The sequence below is a fragment of the Aethalodelphis obliquidens genome, unplaced genomic scaffold (genome assembly GCF_003676395.1).
Source record: "Aethalodelphis obliquidens isolate GAN/ISIS:26980383/991018 unplaced genomic scaffold, ASM367639v1 scaffold55, whole genome shotgun sequence".
In the NCBI taxonomy this organism is placed as follows: domain Eukaryota; kingdom Metazoa; phylum Chordata; class Mammalia; order Artiodactyla; family Delphinidae; genus Aethalodelphis; species Aethalodelphis obliquidens.
This window is the reverse complement of record NW_020837999.1, coordinates 10,662,375-10,678,197: the sequence shown is the minus strand read 5'-3', so window position 1 is coordinate 10,678,197 and position 15,823 is coordinate 10,662,375. Positions and strand designations below refer to the sequence as shown.

At 44.0% G+C, this 15,823-nt stretch overlaps 1 protein-coding gene across 2 annotated transcripts in view; it reads right to left on the bottom strand.

The window, feature by feature from the left end:
- SELP (selectin P) overlaps positions 1-15,823 on the bottom strand; it is a 56,427-nt gene that overhangs the window by 22,648 nt on the left and 17,956 nt on the right. For both annotated transcript variants that reach the window (XM_027086375.1, XM_027086376.1), the window contains 5 exons: positions 7,383-7,473; positions 5,295-5,681; positions 2,012-2,119; positions 1,355-1,540; positions 651-836 (listed from right to left, as the gene is read on the bottom strand). In XM_027086375.1, the coding sequence (XP_026942176.1) occupies positions 651-836; positions 1,355-1,540; positions 2,012-2,119; positions 5,295-5,681; positions 7,383-7,473 (958 nt within the window). The remainder of the gene's footprint in view (positions 1-650; positions 837-1,354; positions 1,541-2,011; positions 2,120-5,294; positions 5,682-7,382; positions 7,474-15,823) is intronic.

Here is a 15,823-nt window from a genome sequence, read left to right as displayed (position 1 = left end):
TTCCTTTGCTAGGGGCTTCCGGGAGCTGACGCTGCGTAGCCGGAGAGAACAACCAAGGACAGAGAGAAAGGTACTAAGGAAGGAGAAAAACCATGCCCACAGCTAGAGAGCAATGGTGAATCCATCTCTGGAAATCCAGGTGGCGCTAGGAATCTGTAAGGTTCAGGAGACCCTAGTGATGTTTGTCCAGACTTGTATGTAGTACCAGGCTTCAGGGTGACCTAGATCTCTTTAAAATAAAAGACTCCTTCAAGCTTTTTCTAATGTCCTTTATTCCCTTTACTGCTATAAACCTGTCCTGGTAGGTCTTCTAGTGTCTACTTACAGATGTAGATGCTATCCTTTCCCTCTTACGTGAAATTTATGAATGAGGTCGTTCTGAAATTGCTTGAGGGCAGTGAGTTTTGGGGAAAGGAGGACTTTTAAATTTTGTTTAAAATAAGTAGTAAAATCAGCCTCTTTTTTTTTTCTAGAGCCTGACACTCTTTTCCTATCCCAGATGAACACAATCTAGCAGAGTGGTAGGTCAAAGGAGAGTCAAGTTGTGGTGATTCAGGCCAGTTTCTCCATAAGCTAGCCAGTTTCATCTGTGCTCCCATCCAGAACCATTTGCAGTGGACATTATACATCCCCAACTGCCTGAAACTCACCTTGACACACTGGAGCTGGGGCTGTCCACACCCCCGAGGCTGTGCACTGCACCACCTCTGGCCCAACTAATGCAAATCCCTCTTCGCAACTGAAGCTGCAGCTGGACCGGTGCTGGAATGCTTTTGCAGAGTGGAGACAGGTCATGCTTCCTTGCTCAGGAGACTTCAGGGGTGGGCACTGGACAGCTAAAAACAACCACAGAATAATGGCATGAGACCTTAGATTATGCCTAGCACCTTGGAAGCTTTGAGATGCTGCAACAGCTGTCTGCATCTTCCCAAAGTGTCAGGCAGGTGAAGAACTTTGGTGGTTAAATGGTACTTTCAATAGCTGTTTAGAAAGATCCAAGCATCCTTTTGTTGTTTACTTTTTAAAGAAGCAAGGTAAAGTGATCAAATTTATAATACCGAACCCCTAAATCATTATTGTACTCTGTTCACTTTGCAATTAACAAAGGGAGAAGGACCCTTTTGTATTGCTTTTGCCTGAGAATCAAGAGCTAAACTGACTACCTCACTCCACAGATACAAAATCATGAAAATTAAAATTAGTGTTACTCTGGTTGACGGGTAATAGCCATCAGCAGAATTTCCCATCTAACGTAGATCCCCATCCTTTCCCTTGTCTTTTAAATGGGGGAAGCTTGTTCTCCCCTCTGAAATTCTAGTTGTGAGTGAAGATGGAAAGAACTGGGTGTACATACCTACACACTGTGGAGGCGTATTCGTCCAGATTCCAGAAGCCAAACATTCCAACTCGCTGGGTCCATTCAGCGTGTACCCTTCAGCGCAGTGGAAGCTGCACTGTGTGTTGAAAGGGAAGTTTCCCAGAGGGTGACTGCAGTTCATGAGCATGTGTTGAGGGAGGTCAAATTCGCTACACTCTGTGACTGTGGGGACGAAATATTGATTTCTTTCTTTGTGGGTGGAAAGACAATGTCAGGTTTGCTAAAAGCTGAGCTGTTTGTATAGCCCACCTAAACCAATCTCCCTGGACTTCTAACCCAACCTGTTCATCTTTAGCTTTGTATTGGTTGCATCTTGGGAAATAATCATTCTTTCACTGGTTTTTATTCCCAACAAGCAAAATTAGCCTGAAAGAGTTCTCTTTGTTTTACTGCCTTTTCATTTCCCTTTTACCTTTTGAGATTTGGGGAGGAAGTGCTCTCTCTAAGAATAAAGTGTTTTAACCCAGAGTGTGTGTCTCTGACAGCTTGAGTGAGGCAGACCGACAGATGGTCGAGAGAGGCCCTAGGACTGGCCTTTACTCACTGGAGCAACTCCAACATGATTTTCTCCTTGGCATCGCCTCTAGCACGAGACCAAGGACCACAATACTATCAACAACATAGTGGCCTCACCGTATTCACATTCTGGCCCATAGAATCCAGGGTAACAGGAGCAGGTGTAGTTTCCGATGGTCTCAATGCACTCTCCTTGCTTGCTGCAGGACATATCCTGGCAGGAGGCTGCATGGATACAGAAGGGTCAGGGTCATGGGCATTCCCAGGAGGTGTGAAGAAAAGCTGGACTCATTCCAAGTCACAGACTCGGTCCCACTTGGGTAAGCTTGATCTAGCCAGACAACAGAAAAACCACAGCATCCCCTGGAGAGCCAGCTTGTTCCCTGTGAAGGACACTGTCGGAGCCTGCTGGAGCATTCCCTGGCTTCTATTTGAGGCTGCATTTAGTGTTGCCTGAAGAGGGGTTGCCATGTGCGGACACAGAGGGACAAATAGAGCCACCAATGCATGTGTAGACAGTGAAACTCCTCTGTGTGGTACAAAATAGTTGTGGCTTTTGACTAAGAGCGTTCATAGAGTTGTATTATTATGGAAACTCCTATGACAGATATCACAGCATGGAGGTTAGGAACCAGGGGTGGCAGGGGTCATGCATATATAGTCAGAATCCACGCTCCACTCCCTAATATTATGTGGTGTCAGGCAAGTTACTTCTTTGAGCCCAACCTGCCCACTGTTAGGGCCAAAGCTCTTCCACCTTTGATCTAAGTCTATGCCCGACACCACATGGCAGAGGAGCAGAGGATCTGAATGAGATGTTTAAGACCTACTCATGGTCAAGGACAAATGACCTTATGGGGAGCTGTGTCACAAGTCTAAATATGCCAGATTTAGATGGTACAGAGATGACTGGCCTGCCAGGCCCTCCTCACTAAGGCTATGCCACTTGGGTGACAGCACAGAGAAGGGGCAGATTTTCTTTCCTGTAAGAGACATGTTGAGGGTGTATGCACTATGCCCTTGGAGGTAGATTAGTATTAGAATTGATACCATGAAAGCACTGAGAGTGTTTTTATCGATGAGGTCATAGCTGGGAGCACGGTCTGTGGCTGGACTCTTTTCTGGTGGTGTTTCCTAAGCCCAGCCAACCATTGGTCTACATTGGGGTCTATCACAAGAGGAAATCCGTATGTCACATAGCAGGTTGTGCTACTTGGTCTCTATATTCCCTCTTAACCCTGAGATACTGTAGCTCTATAAGCCATGCAGTGTTCTACAGCAGGAAGTTCTGATGGCAGCCAGTGAGTTTGGTGAAGCTGCACTGAACCACTGGGAAGGGTTCCAGGTAAAGAGAAGATGCAGGAAGCAACAGGAGTTCCTAAATAGAAGTTCGGTCCATGTCTTCCACCCTATTCACCTTGACCCACCAGTGCCTTATAGTAATACCTGCCTGCCCTATGCTCTCAGAGCATAAAAATTTTGTTCTAACTGTAGCTTCCTCAGGGTCTCAGAACAGCCAATTTCAGGGTTTCCAGGCAGGTTAGTAACTTGTCTATTTCTTGGATCTCCAGGAAAGAACATAATGGTGATTCAATGAATCAACCTTTTTTTTGTTTTCCTTGACACCTTGTTCTGAGATCTAAGAAATCCTGACATTAGGGAATTATTCCAGCTTGGTTTTTTTGTTGCAGTGGAGTGTACCTATCTATTTCTCATCTATCTCCCACAGAGGACTGATGGTTCCCTACATTCTTTACATCTTGGATGGCAAAATGGCAATCAATGCCTAGAGTATTGTATTACTGGAGGTGGAAGCCAACTGCGTTCGGGTGAAATTGTACCCATTAGTGATGCCTGCCATTGTTGCAGGCTAGAGGAGTGGCCAGTAATTTGCAATCTCGTTTCTTCCTTGCAAGCTCTATGGAGGAAGACTGTCTTGCAGAAATGGAGGCTGAAGTTTGAGTGGGGAGGGGAAGCAGTGGCATACTGGAACATCTCGTGGCAGCCAAGATAATCTGATCAGGACAGTTGGAGGGAGGCATAGCCCAGGAAGGGCAGGGAGCTGACTGAGAGAGCAGTAGGATGAGCTAACACTCTCATAATGTCCGTCCTGGCCTATAAAGAACAGGTCATTATTTTATTTATTAAATATAATAATAAGTTATTTGTAAAACGAGATCTGACTACATGACAATGCGTGTACGGATATGTTTCCCCTCAGCTAGGAGGCTGTATGAGGAGAGGGAGAAAGTTCAGGGGATACTCTATACTCTGTATTCTGTTCCATTATTGTTGAGGGCTTCTGAGGGGACGTGTTTATAATCTAACAAATTTAGAACATATATAGCAGAGTGTGGCATCTGTAAGATGATTTATTGAAGAAGAAGCTTAGAGTATTCAGGACTCTCTTGCCCAGGGCAGTCCATACTCTCCCTAGCTACAGTGTTTGTATGCCACCCAGGGCAAGGTGGGCTCCTCTGGATGGGAAGCCACATCAGAAAGATGGAATCAGTTCTGGCACGAGGCGCATGACCACAGGACGACCAAGCTTTCATGCAGGTCTGCTTACTCTGGAATCTGGAGAGTGGAGAATCGAATATACTCAGGATCTCACCTTTAGTTACCTCTTCCCTTTCCTCACCCCTCATCCCCTACCAAAGTCCAATGGACCTGGAGATATGTTGCTGTTGAAGGGAATCTGTAAAGCACTGTCATCCTTGGTCATGTTCTCAGATTGCCTCCTGAGAATGTTGAGCAAAGAGTGTGGTTGCATATGTGGCTAAAAATACCACCTTTGGAGTAAACATGAGTTTGAAACTGGCTCCATCATCAAGGAACTTAGAATCTTGGGTAGGTTCTTGAATAGCTCTGAGCCTTTCCCTCATCAGCAAAATGAGGGCAGTAGAAGGAGCTGATTGATGAGGTTCTCATGAGGACTACATGCAACTAATACTAAATAGACTAATGACACATGAACTAATAGTAATGCCTGGAACATACTGGTGTTCGATAGGTATTAGTTACAACTGTATCTCCTAGAGGCAAGGCCAAGTTCCCTCTCAACTTACACAGTCTCTTATGCTAGGGCACAGTGGTACAAAAAAGCTCTGGACATAAATTTTAGGAGACGGATCTCCTGAGCATCTATTTCATCAATTATAAATTAGAAGGGTGGACCAGATGATATTAACATTTCCTTCTGGCTTCAAAAGGCCAGTTTTCTCTAATCCTGAACTTATATTCTTCAAGGTGCTCAACAATGCTGCTTGATTGACAGTGTACTCTTTGTTTTCATGTCCCTGACTTTGAGACTCAATGTTATTGACTCAGGGGCTATATTAACGAACCAGGGAAGGCATTTTTTATAAACAGTCGGATTTCCGAGCAGAGAAGGCCCTACCTGTATAGCACAGTGCCCGCTTTTTTTTCCCACAGGGCTCATCATTCCACTTGCCGGGGGCTGACAAACTCTTGATGTAGATCTCCACGCAGTCCTGATTGTTCTTCTTGTTGTTGGGCTCGTTGTCAGCCCAGTTCTCAGCCTCCTCGGTGAGAGTCTTTTTGGTTCCCACCCAGGTCCATTGATTGTTGATCTTTCGGATGCCAATCCAGTAGTAAGAACTGTAGTAAGGTATGGCCTCATTGAGGTAAGCAATCTCATTTTTATTCTGGATAGCTACTAAATCCGTGTAGTACTTCTGGCAGAAGGCCCGGGAATAATTCCATGAATATGATTTGTTGCTGTAGTGATAGGTCCACGCTGCCACTTCTTTCTGGTTAATTAGCTCTAAGGAAAGGAAAGTGTGGGTCAGGTTAGCACCCCTAATGAGAAGGAGATTGTGAGCATAAGGACACTTCTGTGTAGTCAGATGAGTTTGACTAGAAGACAAAAACCAAAAACATGACCATTTTATGTCTAATCTAGTTGTTTTAAGGAAAAAGAGTGGTTTCCATCTTTTACTTGAAAGTATACATGAAGTCGGAATAAGAAAACGTCCTCTTCTGAGGATCCTTGGTATTCAAGAGCTGGAACCATAAGATACCAGAGTTGGAAGGGACCGTAGAGGTCATTTAATCTTCTCCTTTTATGAATGGAGGAGACATTGAATCATCTGCCCAAGCCCAGAGTAAATGACATGTAAAATGTCTCAATGGCTGCCTCATATCTCCAGGTGCTTCCTCTTCACGGGGAAAGTAAGATGCTTTATGATGTGGCACCTACCTGCTGGTCCAGCCTCATCACCCACCATATTTACTTTTTTAGCAAAACGTTAAGTCCCACTTCCATGCCTTTGCACGTGCTCTCGCTGCTTTTCTGGCTGCCCTGCCCGCTTAGGCGTGGTAACCTTCCTCCCCTACTTTCCTGACTTCTCCAGGTGGGCTTAGTATTCAGCTCCCACCCTGCCCTTCTCTGTCACCACCTCCCCTACTGCCAGGTATTGCAGCATCTGTCTATATGACGTGGGTCGCATGTGCTAGATTTTGAATCCTGACGGTGGTCTCTTTTTACCCCTGGATTCTTAACACCAAGCACAGAGCGTGGCACTTAACAGGCATTCGCTCCATGCTTGTTGGGTGAAACACAACAGGTTTGTGGCAGAGGCTCATGGTACCTCCCGGTTTGCAATCTTACACTTCATCCCACTGCTCTGGGCTGTTTCCCTTCGATAAATTACTCTACTTCCTCCATCTCTGCTTACTCACTTGTTAAAACAGGGCTTAAAACAGGCCTTTTAAAGAGATGTTTGTGAACTCAAATGAAATAAAAAATGTGCCCCTTAAAGGTATAAAGGGTATTATGATGCCAGGTATTGTTATCCTAGCCGGTGGGAGCCACCCCAGCCAGAAGAGGCCAGTTCCCATGTGAAGAGGTGTACAATGTAAGCGATCAAACCTGGAAATGGCTCTATTTCCTGTTTATAAAGTCACGTTCCTATTCAACCTTCTTCTCTGCTGCCCACAAGAGGGTCGTTTCCGTCTGTCCCTCCCTCACAGGCACCTCTGTGGCATTTTTTTCCCTGAAGACTTTATTCTGATGTCACCAGGGCTGCATATTGGCTTGCAGGGACTCTAGGCAATTTTGCCTTTGGAGTTCCCTTCCTCGATAATAAAATATTAAAAACTGTATTTTATAACTGCATTGGTATAAAGATGAACATATTAGTATTATACACTAAAACATTTTGGGGCGGCCTAGAAGGAGATGATTTTTAAAGAAATTAAAGCATTTTTACGGGTCCCTAAAAAGTAACGTGGGCCTGTGTCTATTGAGTCTAATGGATAAGTTGGCCCTGGGTATATATGTGTAGGTTCTTCCTGAAGCCTTTTCTACCAATAGGATGGTGTCGGGTGCACTTTTCCTCCAGGAATCTGGGCTTGAACTGTTTTCTAATGCCTCATAACAACCGGCTACCATCCTTAACTTCTCCCATTTGGAGAAGTCACCCTAGTCACTGAGGGCCAGGTGAAGGGTTAGCATAAACTTTACCAGCGATGAGGGCACTGAAGCAAAAGAGTTGGGTGATTCTGAAGACCACTCTCTGAAATCTCCAGTTCCAGATGGCTTTTAGGCAGCTGGCCTGTAATAAGAAAAGAAAACTTCCTTTTAGTATCCATGTGCAATCACTGTGGCCAAACAATTCTAGTTAATAATCATGGTATTGAGTTACAATCCTGCCTGTTTCCATTCGGGGGTGGCTCAAGCCCTCTGCTCCCTTTTTATTTCTCACTGCTCTGCTTGAGTCCTACCCCAGTTGGACACTGCACCAAGGCTCAGGACAAAATTCATTCCTTCAGTCATTCAGCAAATATTTATTGAGTAACTACTTTGTGCCACTAGTATTTGCTTTTCTGACATATTTTGTAATATTTATGTAAATAAACACTGTCATTATTATTATGCAATAATCTCCCTTTAAGAACTGGTATGCCATACCCAAGAGTACTAAGAAGTCACACAGAAACTCCATGATCCATACAGTTGTCTGACCTATACTTTGATGCACAGGGCATCAACTAATTGTGCTGTGCTATGTCGTCTATCCTGTATTATTGATCTATGTTTTCTTTTCTTGCTTTATCACTTCAGCATATATCTATAGTATTATCCAATGCTTAATGTATACATGTATATATACATACATATATAATTTTTATTAATATATGAATAATAAACTTATCCCCCTTGGATCTATAGCAAGTATGATTTCTCATGAGCTCCCTTCTGTTGGGATTTCATCAAATCTAATAATATTTTTAAAGCGTTTTTAGACAAATAAGTTCTGTAAATGTTCATCCAACACCCTCATGTTACACATGAAAATACTGAAGGTTGAAGAGTCTAAAGTAACATTCAAAAGGACAGAAGCAGAGCCTGACTTTGAAACAAGAGCTTTTTCCACTTTACTTTCTTACTTTTGTAAACCTCCAGGCTTTCAAATCCATGCTGCGTTGTTGTCGATGATAGAATGTGACGTGACCAAGCCTAGCTGCCGCATCTGTACTCATCCAGAGCTACCCCAATATAACCACCAACATAAAAATTGCGCGTTTGCTTTGCAACTGAAGCTTTATTGCTCTTCCAGCCAGATTGCTACCCCAAACCCTTCCCATATAGAAATTCTCAGTTGCCACAGCTGGGCTCCAGAGATCGATGATGTAGGCTGTATGGGGAGGGTGGGTGGTGGTAGTGTGTGTGTGCACGTGCACAGTGCATATACACTGTTGACTACAGCCAGACCAGACAGTGAGGTGGATACCACACAGATCAGTGCAAGTCTCCCAGATAGTGGGGTTATCTTTGTATAAGAAGCCTGGCACTTTTCCATCTAGGAGTTTCGGAATATTGGCTTTAATAAGCAGGCACATTTTGTGTTCTTATGAACTAGGACACTGATCAACTGGCCTCTGCAGGACCTATTATCAAACACTGGGAGTATCATAATGTTATGATTTATGGTGCTGTTTATTTGCACAGGAAGTATGGCGATAATCCCTTAGCGGAAACTTAATCCCATGGAGTTCTCTGTGGATTGTATTATATCACCAGCTATTATTAGTACCATATTTCTATTCAGTACCCAAAGAGTACCATGCCAGGTTCTATAGCAGAAATCTTTAAACCAGAATGAGCCTGGCTTCCCAAGGGGTACACAGACAAGGAGGATTTAAGTAAATCTGTGTTCAGATTCTCAACTCCAACATGTGCACTTTCCTAAAACCAATCTGCCTACAAATGTGTCCTTCTCCCATTTGATAAAAGAAATCATACCTTTTATAACTTGACTCTTATTTATCATTAGGCCTTGCCTCTGTATGTAAAAAACATCAGTGGGTGTGCCAAACAGAGACCATCCAAAATATTGGTTTAGATCTTGACAACTTGAATGCTTCAAATGATAGTGTAACAAATCTGTTTCAAGTCCAGTGGTTTCCATTTCTCTCTTTTCATCAGCTTTGATGAAGACCCACTTAAGATGTCAGATGCTAGACCATTGACTACATGTTGATAATACATCACTATGTAATTTGGGACATGAAACTTGGAAGGAATTCAAAGAATTGAGAGACGTTGCTCTAATAAGCTTCCATTTCCATTTACTTAGTCATATGAATAAAAGTCCTTAATGCTTAAAAATCCTCAAAAGACGAAATTTAGGAATAGAATTGATGCTGAACTTGTTTGATTGTATCAATAAATAATATTCACACAAGGTTACATGAATAGGGAAAAAGCCCCTCTTCTCATGTAGAGATGCATCTTCAACAGCACTTTAAATAGGGAAGTTTAAATTACTTATCAAAATTTGTAGTATGTTTATGCTATTTTACTTAAGTGTGTATTAAAAGTAATTGTCATGGTAACTCAGTCAAAAAGGTGAAAAACTTAGCAGAGATTTATGGTTTCAGAAAATTGCATCTTTTACATTTCAACTTAATTATGTTTTTATTTGTGTAAAGAAGTATGATATAGTGATCAGTAAAATACTTTAACCTTAAAAATGAATTAAATTCTGTAGAGGAAGTGAAATAGAAATAGGTATTAAAGAAGAGAAAATGAATAATATAAAATTCCCTATTATTAGAAACTAGTTTATGTTTTTTTAAGTGATGAGTGTTGTCAGATCACTATGGTATTTTATTCCATTGGATAAATTCTAGGAAATAATGTTATATTTATTTATTGTAAAAGGCCAATCTTTATAATGTACTGGAAATTCCATCTTTCATTTAAAAACTTATGATGAAAAATTTTAGCTCTCCACTTAGAAAGGTTCAAGAGGTTATCTAGTTTTTCAGGATTTTTTTGGAGGTACAGAAGCAAAACTATTGCTGGTGAACAGCACAGTAGTGTAGCCTAATGAAGGGGACCTCAATATTTGCCTTTGAAACTCTACTGCGTTTCTTCTCGGGTAGATTGGAGGAGGATCGCAGTGTTTTTAATCTAGTGGTGCTCTTCTTGTGCCCTTAGAAAGTGGTTTTCTTCCTGTAGAGAGTATTTCTAGGGGTTTCTCTGGCTTTGGGACCAGCTCAAGGAAGTGTGTTGGGACAGTGACCAGGTGAGGCTCCTATTTCCCTACCTCCATTCCCAACTCCTCGCACTATCCCAACAGAGCTGTTTTATGTTTTAACTTGTTTGTTTAAACTTTTCAGTATGGTTTGGTTTAAACAAAATAGAGAGACAGAGAGAGTGCTAGTTTTGAACACTTTAAGGTTTTAGAGGACTGGTAAGTGCTTCTGATCAAGACACAATATCTAAGAAAGGAAAATGCAAGTCATTGTGTGTCCCGGCTTTAATCTGACCATACTTTTCTGTTTTTAAAAATCGAATACCAAGAATCACCTCTCATAGAATGTTTGAGAGCTGTAGGAAACCGTAAAGATGACTCCAGATCAATTAGGCATCTCTCCAGCATTCTTCAGCAGGTCTTTTGGACCACGGATGCTCAAGATGGGACCACCATCACTGCCTATCACTGAGACTCAGCGAATTTAGATGATTTGCCGAAGCTTCCGCACCGGAATGTATGTCGGGTTAAGACAGCGATTCTTATTTTCACAGAACTCGTGTACTCCTTTGAAAGTCTGATAAAAGCCATAGTCAGGATTCTTTTTTTAAAAAAATTGCAGGCTTGCAACTTTTTAGACCATTTCAGAAGGTTCATGGACCCCAAGTTCAAATCTCTGTGTTACCGGTAAGGCAGCACCTTGACTCATTGGCAACGGACAAGGGTTTTGTGTGTGGGTGTGGAGGACGAATGATGCTTAAAATTCTTCATTCGAGTAATAATTTCCCTCTGAAACTTCCTTGGGGTGGGTAAGCCTTCTCACATCTGCCCCTGCTCTCAGTGTCATCTTTAGGACAGGGGTCTACATGGGTGAAGAGTTAAGGACTCTGTCCTGGTGTTTGTTACCAAACAAGTTAAGTGTTGAAACACCAGGAAATGCCTCTCTAGAGGAGCGGCCGTGTGCTCTGCTCATTTCTACTTTAATGTTCTTTGGCAACCTGCTTCAAACTGGAAGCCACTGGGAAGGAGTCTGAGATGGGGTTATTAGAATAACATCCTGTGCCTGTGTAAACCTTCATGAAGGCTGCTTCGCACGGTGGTAATCTTTCATTTTACTTTTCAAATAACTAAAAGTGATTGCAGGGTGAAGAGAGAGGCAGAGACAAAGTAGAAGTGTTTAAAGTAAACAGAAGTGTTTTTCCCACGACCTTTGCATAGAAAGAGGTAGTAAATGCCAGTAGGAATCCCATGGCTGCCAGCATTCTGGGTGGCTTACAAAGTTGCCAGGAATTGTACCATAGAAAGGCGATGGGGGGGCGGAGTCACCATGGCATACTATGAGGATGTGGAATTCGCATCTCTGCACAACTAGGGCACGTACCGGGCACCGGTGGGGGACCACGGATACATAAGGGGACGGGAGGAACCCCCAGCAACCGGGTAGGACATGGTACATTGGGGGGAGTGTGGGGGGAGGAGAAGTGGAGGCGGGACAGGACTGGTGCCCCTGAGGGGCAGCTAGGGGAGGGGAAGGGATCCCACACCTGAAGGGGGAAATTGGGGGACCATTGGGAGGGCAGAGGATCAAAAGGGAGCATGGCCAGTTTTCCCCTGCCCACTTGGGCCCCCGGGAGTCTGTTGAGATCCCAGGCCTGATCCTCTGCCCACCTAGGCCCCCTCCAAACGCGCAGGTCCTGAGGGAGTGGGAGGGAGGGAAGGGGGATCAACAGTAAAGGCCAGACCTCCGGGACCCGGACCCCTGAGGGGTGGCTGGGGGAGGGGAGGAGTTCCTACACCCAGCGGGACCCACCCATGGTTAGGGGTCCAGCGGGATGGGGGAGACCCTGGGGGGGGGGATGGTGGTGGAGGGGCGCAGAGGGACAGAAGGGAAAGCAGCCAGAGCTTTCCCTGTCCACATAGGCACCGGGGAGCCTGTTGGGCTCTCAGACCTAATCCTCTGCCCTCGGAGCCTCCCGGAGCCTCCCGCAGAGCCCAAGACCCGCCCCTACACCCCCACCCAGGGCCCTACCTCTGCACTCGGAGACCCCCTCTGAGACGCCCTCCAATGTGCTGGGCCTAAACCCCACCCACACACCCTCACCCAGGACCTTGCCTCCAAACTGGGCAACTCCACACTCTGGTGCTCCACACTCCCCTTCCGCACAGGTCCTAAGCAGAGGCCCCGCCCCATGCTTGAACTCGCCCTGCTTAGGCCCTGCCCCCAAGGTCTTTTCTGGCTGCATGGGTCCCGAGCCTAGGCCCCGCCCACCCCTAAGGGGTGCTACTGGCACAAAAACAGAAATATGGATCAATGGAACAAGATAGAAAGCCCAGAGATAAACCCACGCACATTTGGTCACCTTATCTTTGACAAAGGAGGCAAGAATAAACAGTAGAGAAGACAGCCTCTTCAATAAGTGGTGCTGGGAAAAATGGACAGCTACATGTAAAAGAATGAAATTAGAACATACCCTAACACCATACACAAAAATATACTCAAAATGGATTAAAGACCTAAATGTAGGGCCAGGCACTATCAAACTCTTAGAGGAAAACATAGGCAGAACACTTCATGACATAAATCACAGCAAGATCCTTTTTGACCCACCTCCTAGAGTAATGGAAATAATAACAAAAATAAACAAATGGGACCTAATGAAACTTAGAAGCTTTTACACAGCAAAAGAAACCACAAACAAGACGAAAGGACAACCCTCAGAATGGGAGAAAATATTTGCAAATGAAACAATGGACGAAGGATTAATCTCCAAAATGTACAAGCAGCTCATGCAGCTCAACACCACCAAAACAAACAACCCAATCCAAAAATGGGCGGAAGACCTAAATAGACATTTCTCCAAAGAAGACATACAGATGGACAACAAACACATGAAAGGATGCTCAGCATCACTAATCATTAGAGAAATGCAAATCAAAACCACAATGGGGTATCACCTCACACTGGTCAGAATGGCCATCATCAAAAAATCTACAAACGATAAATGCTGGAGAGGGTGTGGAGAAAAGGGAACACTCCGGCACTGTTGGCGGGAATGTGAATTGGTACAGCAACTATGGAGAACAGTATGGAGGTTCCTTAAAAAACTACAAATAGAACTACCATATGACCCAGCAATCTCACTACTGGGCATATACCCCGAGAAAACCATCATTCAAAAAGATACATGTACCACAATGTTCACTGCATCACTATTTACAATAGCCAGGACATGGAACCAACCTATATATCCATCAACAGATGAATGGATAAAGAAGATGTGGCACATATATACAATGGAATATTACTTCAGCCAGAAAAAGGAACGAAACTGAGTTATTTGTAGTGAGGTGGATGGACCTAGAGACTGTCATACAGAGTGAAGTAAGTCAGTCAAAGAGAAAAACAAATACTGTATGCTAACGCATATATATGGAATTTAAAAAAGCAGTACTGATGAACCTAGGGGCAGGGCAGGAATAAAGACGCAGATGTACAGAACAGACTTGAGGGAATGGGCAAGGGGGACAGGGAAGATGGGATGAAGTGAGAGAGTAACACTGACATATATGCACTACCAAATGTGAAATAGATAGCTAATGGGAAGCAGCCACATAGCACAGGGAGATCAGCTTGGTGCTTTGTGTCCACCTAGAGGGGTGGGATAGGGAGGGTGGGAGGGAGGGGAGGCTCAAGAGGGAGAGGATATGGGGATATATGTATACATATAGCTGATTCACTTCTGTTGTACAACAGAAACTAACACAACATTGGAAAGCATTTCACGTCCAATAAAGACGTGAAAAAAATTTTTAAAAAAAGAAAGAAAGGTGATTCTGTTCTCCTGTCTATGTTGTAGACCACAGCCTTGCACTTTTAGAGGCACAACCTACAATGTCCCTCCCTAGACCCTCTGTCCTCTGCCTAGGTCCTGTCTGATTTCTCTCCTTCCTTTACAGTTCAGTTTTCTTAATTTCCTTGCCTCCCCTTTCCTCTCCAGGCCCCAGTCCCTCCAGACTACACAACCACTCCTGCTGACTTTACCCCTGACTCCTAATTACCAAACCCAGTGAAGTCTTTCCATCATTATCTCCCTTGACCTTTCTGCAGCAATAAATATTACTATTTCCTTTTGCTTAAAATGCTTCCCTTGGTTCTTCTCTCGATTCTTTTCTGACATCTTGAGCAACTGTTCCGAGTCTTCTCCTTAATCCACACCAACCGTCTTGCAGAGGTAGAGATAGAGATTCCCCTGGGTTCCTACCTCCCTGGCCCTATTCTCTTATCACTCTTCTGCTTTCCTAGGGCCTCCTTAGGGCCGTCTGTTTGCCAGTGGCTCTCCGTCAGCATCTCCATCCCTGACTTTCCTCCTGAGCATGAAGTCTGCAATCCAAATGCAAAACAAACATAGGAGCACATGCAGCTGGAGGCAGCTGCTGGCAGAGGCTTCTCGGGGCAAGGGATATGACTTACTCATGTCTGAATCCCAGCCGTAATAGAGAGCAGATGCTTAATCCTTAATAAATATGTTATAGATGAATGAATGAATAAGTGAAAAATGGCAAGGGAATGACTGAAAGTAAGATAGAGGCGTGCTGAATGGGAAAATGTTGGAGACATATGTGATAATTAGCACTAAGTACAGTATGGTTACAGCAGTGATCGTATCAAATGTAAAAGTGTATTATGATTAGGTAGAAGAGTATAATACGGCTGTGCAAAAAAAAATATGTTCTCGGCACTTGGTCTCATTCTCTTTGAGTATGAGAGAAACAAGGGGCATGATGGCTCGCATCCCATGTGAGAGAACAAAGGAGAAGGACTCACTCACTTAAACTCCATGCGGGTGGCAGATGGGGAGAAGTGGAGGAGAAGTGGGGGAATCAGGACCTACCATAGCTGGTGTGTCTCAGGAAAGCCTGGAGAAGCATCAAATAGTGGCAGCTCTTAGAAGAGGGAGAGGTGAAAGCAAATTCCATGTAACTCTCTGGAGTGGGTGTGTCCCTTTGAAAGGCTCCAGCACCAAAGAAGGCTCATGTAAGGGATGCAGGTTCTTATGAACAGAGAGTATCACTGACCCGAGCCCCATAAGCTACCTGCCCACAGAGACCCTGAAGTCCTCCATCAGGTGGGACCAGGGAGGGAAGACCAAGGATCCCTTCACATCAGTCTGCCATCAAATCCTATTGACTTTACCTTCTGATGAGATACCTGGCCATTCTGCAGATTTCCACTTTATTGCTGCAGCACTAATTCAGACATTATCATTTCCTTCCTGGACCAGAGAAATCATCTTGTCACTGGTCTCTTCTCCTCAAGATTACCCATCCCCAGTTCTTTATCTCTAATGCTGTCTGAATGATATTCCTAACACAAAATCTGATCATATTGCTTCACTACTTAAAATCCATCAGCTGTTCCTAC